This window comes from Tympanuchus pallidicinctus, unplaced genomic scaffold (assembly GCF_026119805.1).
Source record: "Tympanuchus pallidicinctus isolate F22 unplaced genomic scaffold, pur_lepc_1.0 scaffold8, whole genome shotgun sequence".
NCBI lineage: Eukaryota > Metazoa > Chordata > Aves > Galliformes > Phasianidae > Tympanuchus > Tympanuchus pallidicinctus.
Window position 1 is genome coordinate 3,663,393 of NW_026294802.1, and position 15,613 is coordinate 3,679,005.

Below are 15,613 nucleotides of genomic sequence, written 5' to 3' on the forward strand. Positions count from 1 at the left end.
AACTCACATGCCTGATTCATTTTGCACATGCTTTCACCAGGTTTGGAAGAAAGCAGTGCTCCTCTTTAAGCTATGCTTCATTAAAGTCCAGATACAGAGCCTCAGGCTTGCAGCCTACTCTCCTCTAGGGAAGAATTACTACCTGTTTTATGATTCAGTGCCACCATGTATGCTTTAATGCCACTATAACATATCTGGCATTTTAAAATAATAAAAGCAATACAGGGAAAGAAATCTATTTACCTTGTTATAAGGCTCAATTTTTAGTTTGAATCTGAATATCTATTCTGTTTAAAGGTCGTTTAGTCATCAGTTGAAAGTTCAAGGCACTCCAAGAATCAGTACGCAACTTCTTTTAGTTGGACAAAAGCACATTAATCAAATAAAAGCAGTAACTGCCATCAAAGCCTTAAGCAATATTAAGAGAGAAATATCCATCATCAACATCCCCAGTAGAAGCCAAAAGAATTGTGAGACCAAACAAACAAAACTACTGAGCCTGGGCTGTCAGTTGATACTTGTCACTAATAAATACATAGGGAAAAGTTAGCAGGTTTGGTAGTTTTCTACCCTGTGCTCACTTCACGAGCACCATCTCCATGTCACAGCGCACTATAGTTTTTCATTTTAGGGGAAGAAAAAGGGGCAGATGGAGAAACAAAAAGAGCTTTACAAGTTTGTTTACTCACTACAATGCTCATAGCCCAGAGACTCCATTCAGTACTCCAGATTCCAAGATAAATAAGCCTGAGAAAGCTAAAGAGGGGAGAATGAATCTTCTGTACGGCTCAAGCTTGATGGAGGAAGCTGCCTCATCTCATGACCAAGTCAAGAAAAGCCCCACAAGAAAGTCAGGATGATGACTGGCCTCCTCAATACCACAAGCTACAACACATTCTCCTTTTTCTCATATCGAGATCAGTGTTTAGTTATCACTGATTCAGTCTAAAGTGACTGGGAATCTAGCATATAACTTTCTGTAATTTATTCATGAATTAGTACCAGTAACGTTCAAGTCAGTGTCCTAGGTTTTGAGTAAAGAAGGAAGATGTTGCTGTGTAGATCTCCTTCGTGTAAGGCCTTCTTCATTAGTCCCATCAACAAGTAAACTGAACAAGCTGCTTAAACGTTTCGCTTTTTAAATAAATACAAGGAGTTTTTATAGATTTGAAGAACGTTCACCTAGATGCCCCAACTTTATTTCACTCTGGCCTCCCACGGAAGGAATGACACATTAGTGCTTGTTCATCCACCCAATGTGTGCCATTGCCACCTTTTTCAAAGGTCCCCCTCACCACATCATCCTCAACCCAATTTCATTCATCCACAACACAATTCTTTGCTACCCAATGCACAGTATACACCCTTTGTACACTATGTATGACCTCACATTCATCCACAATAGAACAGTTCAATTGACTGAAATCTTCTCACATAACTCATATCACTTGTAGGGTTTACTCACCTTCATTTACCATTCCAGTCTACAGCACCTCTGAACAAGTCTGGACAGCAATTGCTTATTTTATATCAAATGTTTGATACAAGTATTGATTGCCTACAGGCAAATCTTAGAGCAGCATTAGATACACTCTCACAGCCTCAATTTCCCATTCATTCCAATGAAAAAGGCTTCAGGCAATGTACAATGTAATTGTAAATAGGTTTAAAATTATTCTAAAATAGGTATGTGTTCTGCTGGTCTGGAAAGTGCTATAATAAAAAAAATTGTTTCATTCTGACTCAACAAAATTCACCGACATTTCCCTCACTGTTAGTTTTACTGACCTTCTCTACTAATGGATCTCTCTCCTGTTAGGCTTCTCAGCTTCCAATATTATAAATAATTCACTGAAGGTCTAGAAGAGATGCTCATTATGAGAGCCTGCAGAATCTTAGAAAATCTCAGAAAAATCTAGGGCTCTTCAGACTGGGGAAGGGAAAGCTCAAGGAAACATTATAGCAGCCTTCCAGTAGCTGAAGAGGGCCTGCAGAAAACCTGGGGAGGAAATTTTTATAGGGGCAGGTAGCGACAGGATGAGAGGAAATGGTTTTAAACTGAAAGGGGATAGACTTCAACAAGTTATCAGGAAGAAATTCTTTACTGTGAGAGTGGTGAGACACTGGAAGAGGCTGCCCAGTGAGGCTTGGATGCCCTCTCCCTGGAAGCATTCAAGGCCAGGCTGGATGGGGCTTTGAGCAACCTGGTCTAGAGGGAGGTGTCCCTGCCTACAGCAGGGGGGTTGGAACTGGATGATCTTAAAAGTCCCTTCCAACCCAAACCATTCAGTGATTCTAAAAAACTAAAGAAATCTTGAGATTCCAAGGACATGCCTTACAGAAAAGCAAGGCTGGTATGTAAGAAGTACTGCTACACCTTTAACCTACCCTACAATTCTCTCCCCCAGCAGCATATAAGGACCAGCTGGAATGGGGTGATCAAGTTAGTAATCATCAGTTTACAAAACCAGGCAGACTGAAGGAAAAATGTCCCTTCCCTTACTGAATCAAAGCCCGTATTCATTGCAGTCTGTCCAGTGACTCAAAGCCAAAAAACGTTCATTTCCCCCTCTCCACATACTCCCATTTCTAGAACGATGGGAAGGCTTAATTTGAACAGACTGTAAAGCTCGAAGAGCACAGTTATTTATGAACTAGTCCAAAATCTTTGCATTTTGGCAATGTGCCTACAAACAAATCTTTAGTGAGCTTTTTAGTGATAAAAAGGAATTCATATCATATATATATACACACGCATATATATACACAAACACAGTCCAGATTACTGCCAGAAAATGGAATTGATTTTACTATCTCCTTCCTGCCCATTAAGCTGCAAAATTAGCGTTCAAGGAAAAAACTAAAGCTCAGCTTCTTAGTCCTTTTTTCTCCATAAGGAAGAAAAACGAGGTCTGTTCTGGAATATCTGTCCTCTCTCAACTCCTTCACCCCATGTTCTATTAGAAAGAACAGTAAACTGCTTTTTGGAAGCTAGAAATGTATATCTGGAGTGCAACAACAACACCAGTTTTCATTTGGAAATCTGTAGGAGACTACTGACCTTCAACTCTTCAGATAATGACTGAACAAAAACCACACCTTTCTGTTCAGAAGGCACATGGTAAACCATCCAGTGTGATAAGCTCCTCTGTCTTTGGATTCCAAGATTTTCTCTTCTTTGGCTGACCATATAAAAAATACAACATAAACAAGCATGCGCTCCAGGACCCTTTCTCTACTATTTCCAAATTCTGCCACAGAATCACATTCTAAAACTGGAGAAAACAATGGGCAAACAATCCCTCTTGCTCAATGCCTTGCAAAAAACCAAAACAAAACAAACCCAAAAAAACAAGAGTCCCAAATGAAACTGTTTCTAGTGCAATACAGTACATCCTGAACCAAGTACTTCCAGGACTGTTTTTGCCTTGTACTTTCCAGATTACTGGCTAAGAAGATTTCTATTTGACTAACATTTCAGATGTTCTTATTTATTCTGCACTGCCTAACTCACTCAACTTTTCTTGCAAGAGTGATCTCAAGTTTTCAACACTGAAACTGAAGACTCTGAAGTCTTTAAGGCATTTGGAAATGTTTGATTTTGAAATAAAAGCCCTCCTCAATCACTTGTAACAAGCAAGCTTGTTGCAATTGCCAGCTGTCACTCTCCTGCTGTACAGAGTAGCAATGCCTAGAATCAGTCTTTCACGCAAACCAGAAATCGTGGTTTCTGAATACTTAAGACTCCACACTACACTTAAGCATCTGGATGTTTATGTCTATGGAAATGTTGAACAGTATCACCTTTGCAGATTCGTAAAGGATTAAACTACAGGCAAACAGTATCCAGTGTTACATCAATTATGCAACAGAAGCATAAATGCATCCCGAGTTAAGTTGTACCAGAGGATAAGCTAAACCTGAAGGCACAAGTGACAACGGTTGGAAAAAAAACGTTTCACTGGTTCATCCTCATGCACTTCATTTTGGGAAGTCTTCCAGCTTCTTTCATGATAGCAGTGACAGACAAGAAGGTAAAAGAGAGAGGTAAGAAACAGACTTGATTATATCACTTTGTTTGGAGTTCTGGTCAACGCACATCCAGAGACAGACCATCTTCAAATCAAGAATTTCAGAGTCCATTTTGGTAAGGACGGAAAAAGCTTAATGCCAAAACCAAGACACAGAATACGAGCAAATAAGAGCAAGAAACCTCTCAGAGTCCAAATACTCTCATGAAGTTAGTTTACCTTCACATTAAATCTTATCATTTTATAGCAACAGCAGAGAACTTTTTAAAAAAAGTTTACATGAAGTACAAAAGTCTGTTGTCTGAATACCATCCAAAAAGAAAAAAATAAAATAAAAATCAGATCACATAGCCAAAGACCTTGCTACAGACAAAACCACAGCAAAACCTGCTCTGACAAACTCAATTATACTTCTTGGCTACTACAGCTCACCCTTCTCATAGAGAGGGTAACAATTTTTATTCTGCCCCCATTGCATCTGTCAGCAGATCATAGAATCCCTAGAGTTCAAAGGGACTTTTAAAGGCTACCTAGTCAACTCCCCTGCAACGACCAGGGACATCACAGCTAGATTAGGTTGCCCAGGGCCAGATCCAGTCTCACCTTGAATCAGATGCCCTATTTGTTGATACAGTCCCCATGGGAAAGTCTGCCAGAAGCCAAGCTCCAAGAGCAGAAGAATATTCCAGAAACCCCTTACCTGCTTTTGAGAAAGATGGGTTCTGCAGACTGCAAGTGACAAAAGTACAGATAATTTTTCTTAACATCAGTTTAAAGACTTACTGAAAGCTTGACAGTTTGTGTGACTATTACCTCACCCAGGTGACAAGCAAGCTCTTTTTCACTTATAGACTACAATTTTGCTAGAAAAACGCTATCTGCTCATTAGAAGATGCAAACTGAAGCAAGTCAGACTTAAATCAACCTTAAAAGCTTTATTTTATCAGAAGTGATCCACTTCTCATCCTCTCAGCCTTTTAGTAAAGTGCTTCTGGCACTTCTGACCCTCAGGTTGATTAGCGGATCCAATGGTAACCTGGCAGAAGTTGCTCACAGTTTTGTTAGGCAAACTCTGTTAGATAATCATGTTGCTTTGTATAACCAAGAGATTGAAGGAGCTCAAATTAGTGCAACAGCAACATCAGGAGCATGAGCTCCCATTTTTACCAAGGTTCACTACAGAATACCTTCTGTTCATCACATTTGTGAGCAAATTTCAGTTCTGCTGATCATCACATTTCTGCTGGTCACCAGATTATTTCCAGTCTCTCATTCTGTACTGAAAGGAACATAAGGACTTGGTTTAGCTTTCTGTAATCCACATGTAACTAATACCTGCTTCCTCAGGCTGCTGTTTTCCCCAAACTCCCAACAATTTTCAGAACTGCACGTCCAGAAGTACAGTAGATTTCACTGGTTGCATTCACAGAATTTGATGCAGAAGTACACACAGGTGTACAGAAGTGCACATAATAACCAGCAACACCAATAACTGCAGTACACATCACCTAAACCCTTAAAGGGGCACAACTTCCCCGTGTCAGGGTTTCTTTTTGGACACTCACTGCTCAATTACTTGAGGGCCATACAGATACCTACGTATTATTAAGATCGGGAGCTAATGAAACCCTAACTGTCAAGACTCTGTTTCTGATCTCAGTTCATTGTTGACATGTTGCTGGTGCCTTAAAAATACTATCACAGGAATCTTCTAAATACGATTCTGTCTGAGTGTGTTCTATAGTTCTTGTTGCTTCCTTCAGCTGATAACAGATGTTCCCCTGTTCTGTTCTCCTCTTGACCTGCGTCCAGACAGAACTCTGCCTCAATATGAACGCACCATTGTACCATGGGCAAGATAACTCAGAAAAAAATCAAATGTCTTGATTAACAGTAAGTTACAGGACACTATGCAACCTTACTTATGTACAATTCTCTTCCTACAATACAGGTTAGAAGACATACATCGCCTCATTCACAATACCGCCGTTATCCACTATATTAAACTGAAGTCACAAAGTCTAGACGTGAACTTGGAGCTCTCTTGCTCTTGTTTATCTTGATCTCATCAGATGAATGATTAATAGTGTTTAACATGACATTCAAGTAATTTAATGTTTCTTGGGGCAACGTGCCAGATTCAGTAACTCGAGAGCATGCAGTATAATGGCCAAAATATGTTGAAGGCTGTAATATAAAAATGCTATTTTTTCCTGACTGCAGTCCTGTAACATTCTTTTCAGTTAGTCAGATCCCCTTCTTCAGCAATTCCTGTGTACCCATTCTGTCAACTGACCTTTTACCAGCGTGCATTTTGCAAGGAGAAAGCAGTGATAGGTGGTACCACACACTTTCTCCCAAAAGCCTGTTACACATTGTTCAGAATTTCATCAGCTTATGTCCTTTAGATTGTAAGTAATTAACTGGAAAAGCAGGGCACTTCTCCTGGCCTTCCCTTAACTTCTGCACATACTGGGTTATTTTAAAACAGTTTTGTCACTAAGAGTTCACATTCTCTTAAGGCTCTCTCAGGCAGGGTTATAAACATGTACATACCAGAGTTTCCAAAAGACCAACTAACCCTCTATGCAGGGTGTGCAGAGCTGTTTTTGCTGTCACAGAACCAAAAAACGTCTTTCGTTAGCTCTGTGCCAAAGACCCTTGCAGCCTATTGGTCAAAATGTTAAGAACTTGAGGGTTCCTGCAGCTTAGTATTTTTCCTTTGTAGGTCACCTTCCTATAAAAGCTACACTCCATTTAATACAGCACTTGGAAACAGTTTTACACAACTCGTTATGGGTGACCGCTTGCTGGCACTCATTAAAAACAAGCGCTAACATTTAACACTTGTTTAGCAAACAGTTCTAGGACAAAAATCATGTTGGCTTCAAGCACGCTCTTATTAGAACGAGCTCCCTCATTAAACATCTTCAGATGAACAGGGCTCATTAAAACTAGGCGTAATACCAACTACTGATTTTCTGTCAGTGCTCTGTACAACGGACCGAGGACATCGGTGTCCACGCATTCTTACCAGTGCACTTCCAAGAAAAGCCAGCAAAAAAACCTCATGTGCCATTTTCTGCTCCTTCACTACTATCAACCCAGGCAGCAGAAAAAGAGAGGAAAAAAAAATCCCAGTGGGCTTATGGAAAAGAGTGCTCAGGAAAAAGAACTGCTGGAAGCACACTGCTGAACTTATCAGAAGAGCAAAGTCAAGCAATTTAAAGCAGCTGGCAGAAATGCAGGCTAACTCATCAGTACAACACTATTTCCTCCATATTGCTCTGAAGGGTTGCTGCATCCCTCATTACTGTCCAAGTCAGCCAGATAAGATCTCCGTGAGAATTAAGGCAAAAGCTGTGGAATATAACCTTTGTCCAGGAAAACAGATGTACCAGTAAGCTACAAACAAATCCGCTCCCTCGCCTCATTGCAACACCCAACGAAGCAAGCAACAGCCACAAACCCAGCAGACAGGCAGCAAGCCCAGCAGAGCACCAGTGCTTCCCCTCACAACGTGCTAAGGCTCTCCAGACTGAAAGGAGACAGTTTGATAATTCATATGGAAGCTTTCTGGGAGAAGAGGCAGCCACACAGACATGGCAGTTCCCCACGTTACCATCCTTCATGGCAGAAGACTGTATACTCATGGTTGACTAGGTTAACAGTATTTTTGTCCCCCTGCAGACATTCATGCCCTAAAAGCCTGTCAACATCCAGGCACATTAGTAACTGTCAGCGAAGGATGCATCAGCCAATTCCAACCAGTGGAGCCTGGAAACCATCTCCAGAGATGCATCAGATGTTTTCAGCTTGATGCTTGAACTGGAAAACATGCAGATACTCTGCTCTGTATATCCAAGAGTGTTTTGCTGCACAACAGAGGGCATTTTGCAGGACCAATACTAGATTCAAGCACTTGCTTCACTGACTGGCATCTGAGAAAGATATGCATTACTTCCAGTGCTTAGAACAGCAACTGAAGGAGAAATTCAGATGCTAAGATCTTTGACCTGAAGTAAAACACCAAGTTGTCTGCTTTCAAAGAAGTAACATGCTTCCCCAAGAGCTGAAAAAAAGATGGAGAGATGCAAAAGGTCAAAGAAATCTACAGAAGGACAGATTTTGAACATAACATGCTTTAAAACAAACATGTTTTGGTGACATCTTGAATTCTATTATGCCAAGCTTCTCCCGTACACTCAGATGACAATCTCTAACAACAAAACCAGGAGTACAATGCAGAAGGCAAGAAAATGCAGAAGCAGTTGTCAACTTCTTAATAATAAGTCCAAGTACCAATGGGAAAATGCTGGATGGAAATTAAAGCTAAATGAAATCAAGCAGATCAAGAAACTTGCAAAGAAAAAAAGAAGTTCAGAATATAGGAATATCACTTCTAGAAAGATTACTGTTAAAACCCCAATGCATACGGTTGGCCTGCAAGACTTCCTGAGACTTTTCCACTCAGAATCCATCATAAAGACAAATTAAAGTTTTCCATGAATTTACACTCAAACTGCTGTTGCTACTGGAACTATTTTTGTGGTCTACTTTTGTAGATAACACACAGCCACTTCTTGAACCACAGAGGCTCTGAGCAAGTTCCAGAGCTCAAGTTAAATGCCTCAAGTTCTTTTCTCATGTTCCAGTTACTCTCAAGACTTTTCTTTTATACTTGGAAACTGCGTTATCCCCTTCTGTTTCTCTCCTTCACGTCACTTTGATATTTATACCTTGGAAAGTCTCTTGCAGCTACATGCAGGTACCATTAAATTTGCCAGAGGTGCGTGAGTTCCATGAAGGAAGCGAGTTCCACTTGAAGTCAAAACGCCTGCTCCCTGAGAAGCAATCCCAACGAGTATTTGCCCAGGCTTCTTCTGCCCATTTAGATGACTTGAGAGATATGTGGAACTCCTCCCAGACCCTTACTACTGGTTACCAAACATTCAGAGCAATATGTCCCTACTTCACAGATGCATCTCAGCACCACCCAGTGCAACCACAGAACCGCTCAACTGTATGAAAGGAAGCATCAGCCAGGAATATAAGAGCCTCACGGCTAGAAGGCAGAGAAGATGGTTTTCCTGTTCACCTCCTATCACTGAGGGATTAAAGCTGAAAAAGGAGAAAGTCAAGCACAGGTTTTTAGGGCTGCATAAAGAGCTCATTCATTCAGGTTACAAAAGTCACTCTCATCTGACTGCATGGGCTTAAGAAAGCCACAGTAAGAGGGACTTCTTTAGGAACAATCACTGCTGGAATTATGCAGGCAGTTGTGATGTATCAACATATATGCACTCCAGGAAAGAACAGAATTACGGGACCAAAGACAAAGAGGTTCAACATGTAACAGATATTAATTTTATGTGATCCATACCTTCTTCTAACTATCACTATGTACCTGGCAGATGATAGCACTGGTAGAGGGATATGGCTGTTTTACTATTATTTTAGGAAAGCATGAATAATAATAATACCCAACCCAACCTTGTTTCTATGGAAAGGCAACTAAAATAATTGTTAAGGCAAATAACTAGAACCTCTTCTGGGCTCAGTTCCCTCCTATGTAGGAAGTGAACACACACACAGGCAGAGGAAAGGGATTCTTGCAGAGAGCTTGAGGCAGATTTATTATAAATAACAAAGCTGCAGTGAGATAACTAGGCTAATAAGATCAACAGTTAGCACGCAGGCAGAAGAAAAACAATGTAGTTTCATAACAGGACAGAAATATAAGTCAAGTCTTACGCCCAGTAAATTTTAGGGAAATAGTGTAACTGTTAGAATACACCTGCCTGGTAAAACATCAGTCATAACAGATCAATTTAAAAGCATAGGAAAATACAGGGGATGTTCTTAGGCATGTACACCTTCCCTATACAGCTCTCATCCACTCTTTAACAGCATAGGCTTTACTAGTTTTTTGCAACTACACTGAAGCAGAAAGTATTTGGCCAATAAAATACTACTACTGTGGGCATCACTTTTATAAAGTTTGTTTAGCTTGCGTGCCTGGGCATTGTTGCCATCTACAGAAGAGCAGTAACCTTTTTACACTGTTATCTAAACAAAACCAAAAGAAAATCATCCATTTGAACTTACTAGTAAGTCACATCTATAGAGAGCATCACATAGCCAGTAGAGCAAAAACTAAATTCTAGTTTGCAAGTCAGTGCATCCAAATAACAGCTGTACTGAGGCTTATACACAACATAGGAAGACATACAGCATGGTCTTTTTTCAGATTATTTAGACCACTGCAGTCACCACATGAAGACCATTCAGTAAGCTAACACTGCAGTGTTCCACAGCAGAGTGCTGATGCTCCATCTGAAACATCACGCATTCAATCTTTTAAGCAGCAAAAAAACCCTCAGATTTCTTGTTTTATAACTGTGATATCACAGAATAGAAATAAAACTTTGGGCTGAAGGAAGAAAAGATGAGAATATATGAGGCCACATTTTGCAAAGAAAGCGTTGCAGTCCCAGAAGAAAAAGCCTGGTCTAAGTGGCAAAAAAAGAAAACAAAACCAACAAAATTCTACGGCAGCATTTTAAGAGACTGGAAAGAAGGTAGGCAACAAACAAGAACACTTAAATACTCATAGTAAACCACAATTCAAGCAGCATATACTTTCGTCATATGAGCAAAAGCATGCTAACAATGCCTGAAAAAGGTAAAGAGTAAATCAGAGTTTTGGGGGTTTTTTGTTTGTTTGTTTGTTTTTGTTTTTTAATTTGAAAGAAAACTGGTTGAATATATACTCATCAAAATACTCTACACATGCTTCGTATTTCACTAAGCAAAAGTACAGAATGAATTACAAACCATAATCAGTTCTGGGCTTTTACTTTTCTCTGCTCCATCTTCAAGTAACTCACATTATTCAATCAGAAAGTCAAGACAAGAATGAAAACAACCTTACAGAACTTGACACCAAACACAGAGTCAGATAAATTATATCTGTTCCAAATAACTGTTAGTGTAATTCTACTTATTGTTTTTCCTACCCTAAGCAAATCCAGCCATTGGCTAACACACGTAGAAAATTTTATGCATATTTTATGACATAATACAAAGAAGATGACTGCATTTATTCACTTTTATCGTGATTCTGAGAACAGCCTGCAGAAGTTATTGCACCATATAATCATTGGCATGGCTTCTCCATCATCAGTATTCTGAGCGATTTTAATTACAAGGACATCTTAAGCTAACTGCAGTAAGTGCTCACAGAAACAAAGTTAAGACAGACTAATACAAGTAACTGCGTCATCCAAATCATTATTGTGGTCCATACACACAACCAAAACCTGTGGCAAATGCAATTACAGCAATAGCTCATCCCCCCTCCATTAAAGGCTATGTTATGTAGTATCAGCACGTTTTTGCTACAGTCTAAACAAAAAACGTACAGCTGCCATAACTAAACTGATACAGTACACTCGTAAAATCATTATGAATTTAATAGTGAGCCTAAGATGAATGCTCCTTCTACTTAACTGTCCTGATATTCAGCTGTGTATATCCTGAGAGAAGCACTAATTACAGTTCTGAAACTCTCTAACCAGAAGGTACTTTTGCCCAGTGCTTGGACACTACCTTTGTACAACACTTCATTAAGCAGTGGAATACCTTTCTACAGGATGCTGCTAAATTCTACAAAGACTCACATGCCAAAAATTCAAAAATGTTGCCACTATCTCAGGAAATGTGCAAACTACCAACTGCTAAAAGCTAGCATAGTAACACAGTTCCCCATCCCTGTATTCTTCCTTACAAGTCTACTATTGGCGACAGCATATTGACTACTGCAGAGTTTTGGTCTAACCCAGACAGCTGTTCTTCCAGTAAGAATGTTTGCAAGCACTTTTCTGTCCTAATATCCAAGAGGACAGCAATTAGCCAAGGTTCAGATTATATAAAGCTAGAGTAGATGTTTCTTCTCCTTTTATTTGTAACTGTCAGTGGCAGAACAAATCTTTCTACCTCAGCAACATCTCAGCAGGGAACAAACTATTTCAAGCCCTATTCTTTAAGGTAGGAATAGAAAAACAAAGCTGCTAAACTTACACTTACCACAGAATCATAAAATGTCTTGTGTTAGAAGGGGCCTTGAAGACCACCTCCTAGCTTCAACACCCCTGGTATGGGCAGGGCTGCCACCCAGCAGCTCAGGCTGCCCAGAGCTCCATCCAACCTGGCTCTGAGCACCTCCAGGGATTGGGCACCCCAGCTTCTCTGGGCAGCTGTGCCAGGGCTTCACCATTTTCTGAGCAAAGAATTTTCTCCTAGTATCTAACCTAAATCTCCCCCTCTTTTAGTTTTAAACTGCTCCTCCTTGTCCTGTCACTAATGCCCAGCCTTAACTAGTGGAAGACATACGAGAAGAAGCTGAGGTCCCTTGGTTTGTTCAGCCCAGAAAAAAGGAGACAGAGAGGAGGCCTCATTACAGCCTATAGCTTCCTCAGTAGAGGAGTGGAGGGGCAGAAGTTGATCTCTGGCCTCTAGTGACACCAACAGACTGGCATGGATCTGTGTCAGGGGAGGGCCAGGCTGGATATGAGGAAAAGGCTCTTCAGGCAGTGGAACAGGCTCCCCAGGGCACTGGACATGGCACTGCGCTCACTGGAGTTCAAAAAGCATCTGGACAATGCTCTCAGTCACATGATCTGATTTTTGGATGGTCCCGTGTGGAAACAGGAGTTGGATTCAGTGATCCGTATGAGTTCCTTCCAAGTTGGGATATTCTATGATTTTATGAAGCCCTCATACATTCAGCTGAGCATTTCTTATATCTTCCTAGTTTTATTACAATTATTTAACACGCATAACATGGTCACAGAATCTCAGTTCATAGGTCTGGAACTTATTTCAACCAGTGAATGAAGCATTCACACAAAAAGTCATTTATCTCAGCCACTCTAACAGATAACTTACATTTTCCTGATCAGAAGACAGAAGTGGCTCCACTAAAAGAAGCCTCTGCTCAGAGCTGTCCTCTTCAAAGGCTGTCTGTGCTGTTGCAGAGTCAGACATGTGTCCTTTTCTGAGCCGCAGACCTGGCTCTGGAGAACCAGCATTATCGAGTTCCGTTAGTTCATTCATGAGATGCTGGGAGCCTTCTCAAATATTCTGCTTCCTCTTGATCTGGTTTGGCTGATTACGCGTTGGCTCTGAAAGACAGGATTTGTATAACTACACTGAAGTTAAAATGAACAGCATAAGAATTGGCTGGAAGAAGAATATGCCTAAAAGCTGCTAGACAGCTATGATGATTGCTTTTACACGTGCCCAAATTTCCACATAATCATCTCTATATAGTTTTACACTGCTGAACAATGAATTCTTATCTTCTGACCACTAATGCTTGTATTCTAACACAAGTTAAGCACGTCTGTGAAAAACAACAGAAAATGCTTCCCAGAAATTCACGGTACATTTACAGAAGCACAGCTGTGCTCCGACAAATCTTTTTTATTTTTACGAAGTAGAAATGCTGGGCTGTTGATATTAGTCATAATTAAAGTACCTGTCACACACATTCTAAAGCTATCAGTTTTGCACGTACGAGACTCGTTTCAAATTGCCTGGGCTCCACTAACACTAGAACATTAAGCACTGATACAGCTGCATGGATGGCAGCAAGCACACAGAGCACCAGCTAGCTCTAGGCAAAGTGAAAGTGGGGTAGTAGTACACACAGCAATCATGTTGTTACCATCACTTAACTTAGCATGTTATTGCTAGCAACGGGTTTGTACCATACCTTACAAAAGGAGTTAGACTAAACAGCTTTATGCCATTCATTCCATCCCAACAACTGAAAATTGATAATTACCATAGATAATTACCATAAGCCAGGCTATCCACACAGAAAAGTAACTGCATTTTACACTTTCAACAATGCAAAGAGGATGCGGAGCAAATTTAACTCAAGATGCCGAAGATTAATTAAATGTCCAAGTGCTACCTGATGATAGCTTGTTCATGAGCTTTTTATCCAAGAGTACTATTGGTTACCTATTTATCTCGTACACCAGTACCCAGCAGTCACTGGGACAGTAAGCTGAGAGATACCCATCTGGCACCACTTGCCTCAGGAGGCACAAAATCAGGGTGTTTTGAGCTCCAAGTGCCACGAACCAGAAGAGCAAATTAGTGCTCAACTGACACTGCAAAGTCACTCTGAATGAGAGCCCACTGGTCTCATACCAATAATCGCTTGGGCTGATTCTGCTCCAGCATCATTTAAGTACTTAGATGTGACTAACATGTAACATTAAGATAACCCATCTAACAAGTCTTAACTTGCCAGAGTGCATAATTAGACTGGAATTTTAGAACCCAATAAAAGATGCCTAACTTTGTCATAATGTAAGAGGGCAAATTAAAAATGTAAGATGAGGGTTTGATATTGGTGGTCTCGCAATAAAATATCACCTCTAAAAGGCCAACAAATAAAATAACCCTTTCAACTAAGGGATTAATCTCATTTATATATGATCACTGCAAGATAATTCTCAGCTCTGTCAAATGTGCTGTAGTTAATTTTGCTGTAGCAGTTTGTAACGTTATCTCCCCTCTGCCGCCCAGCAGTCTCCAGGGAAAAGAGCTGCTAAGGAGCAGGTACCAGACTGAGGAGCCTGCGCACACCTTGGCTATCAGAGCTCAGCATGGCATGCTGCCTTCATCACAGGAAAGTACAATTACACAGCACAACAGCAGAGCAGATGGCACGCACACCTTTCTGTTAGCCTGCCACTACAGGATCAGCAACCTCCATCAGAAAGGTAACACCTCAAATGGCCACATCTGTCTACCAAGTAAACAGCCAGTTTTACTTGTTTTTGTTTTTTTTCCTTCCACCAGCTTTAAGCAATAGGACTGCTACCGTGTGCTGTACTGCCTGCTATGTTGCCCAAGAGCATGTCCTTACATCACCCTGCACCTCCGTGACACTGCGGGAGCAGCTCAAAGACAAAGAGGCACAGTACTGGCACAACAGGCTTGGCCACATTTGGCCAATGCATTTGTGAAAGGTTCTGCTAATATGAAAAGATGTAAGAACGCCAAGAGACTTCTGAAATCAGGCCTTGAAGATTTACTTAGCCAGCACTCTCTGCCAGGCAATCACTGGGGTTTAAAATAAAAGATGCATTTTACCTCCTGCCAGTCAGATTTGCATTCAGCAGCAGAGGTGAGCTTCAGAGCATCATAAAAATAGACTTCTTTGTTTCTTGAAATTACAGCAGAACTGCTCAATGGACTGAGATGTCTCCGTGTTGTCCTTCAAGCAGTACTATTTCAGTGCTGAATATGCCCACTCTCACAGGGTATATAGGGCAAAGCCTAAGTGTGGCCAGTACCACCTAGCCAAAAGACGGCAGCTAAAACACTCAAAGAAGGCCTGTCGTTCCATTCTGTCCCTAAGAGGAAGAAGCTCATGAAAACAAACATCAGAAAGCTATAGACACTTGGGTTGTTGGAAGAGGTCATTTTGCTTTTGAAATTACAAATCTTAAATTTAACACCTTAATTTTTTTTTTGCAGCATGCAACAACCTAGAGCAC

The 15,613-nt window shown here is 40.7% G+C and overlaps 1 protein-coding gene across 3 annotated transcripts in view; it reads right to left on the minus strand.

Annotated features, from left to right (window-relative positions):
- ADIPOR2 (adiponectin receptor 2) overlaps positions 1-15,613 on the minus strand; it is a 42,586-nt gene that overhangs the window by 9,899 nt on the left and 17,074 nt on the right. For 2 of the 3 annotated variants that reach the window (XM_052667581.1, XM_052667582.1), the window contains exon 2: positions 12,981-13,216. In XM_052667581.1, the coding sequence (XP_052523541.1) occupies positions 12,981-13,148 (168 nt within the window). In that variant the 5' untranslated portion in view covers positions 13,149-13,216. Of the gene's footprint in view, positions 1-3,061; positions 3,183-12,980; positions 13,217-15,613 lie in introns of those variants that run through there. The other variant, XM_052667583.1, reaches the window with a different exon arrangement.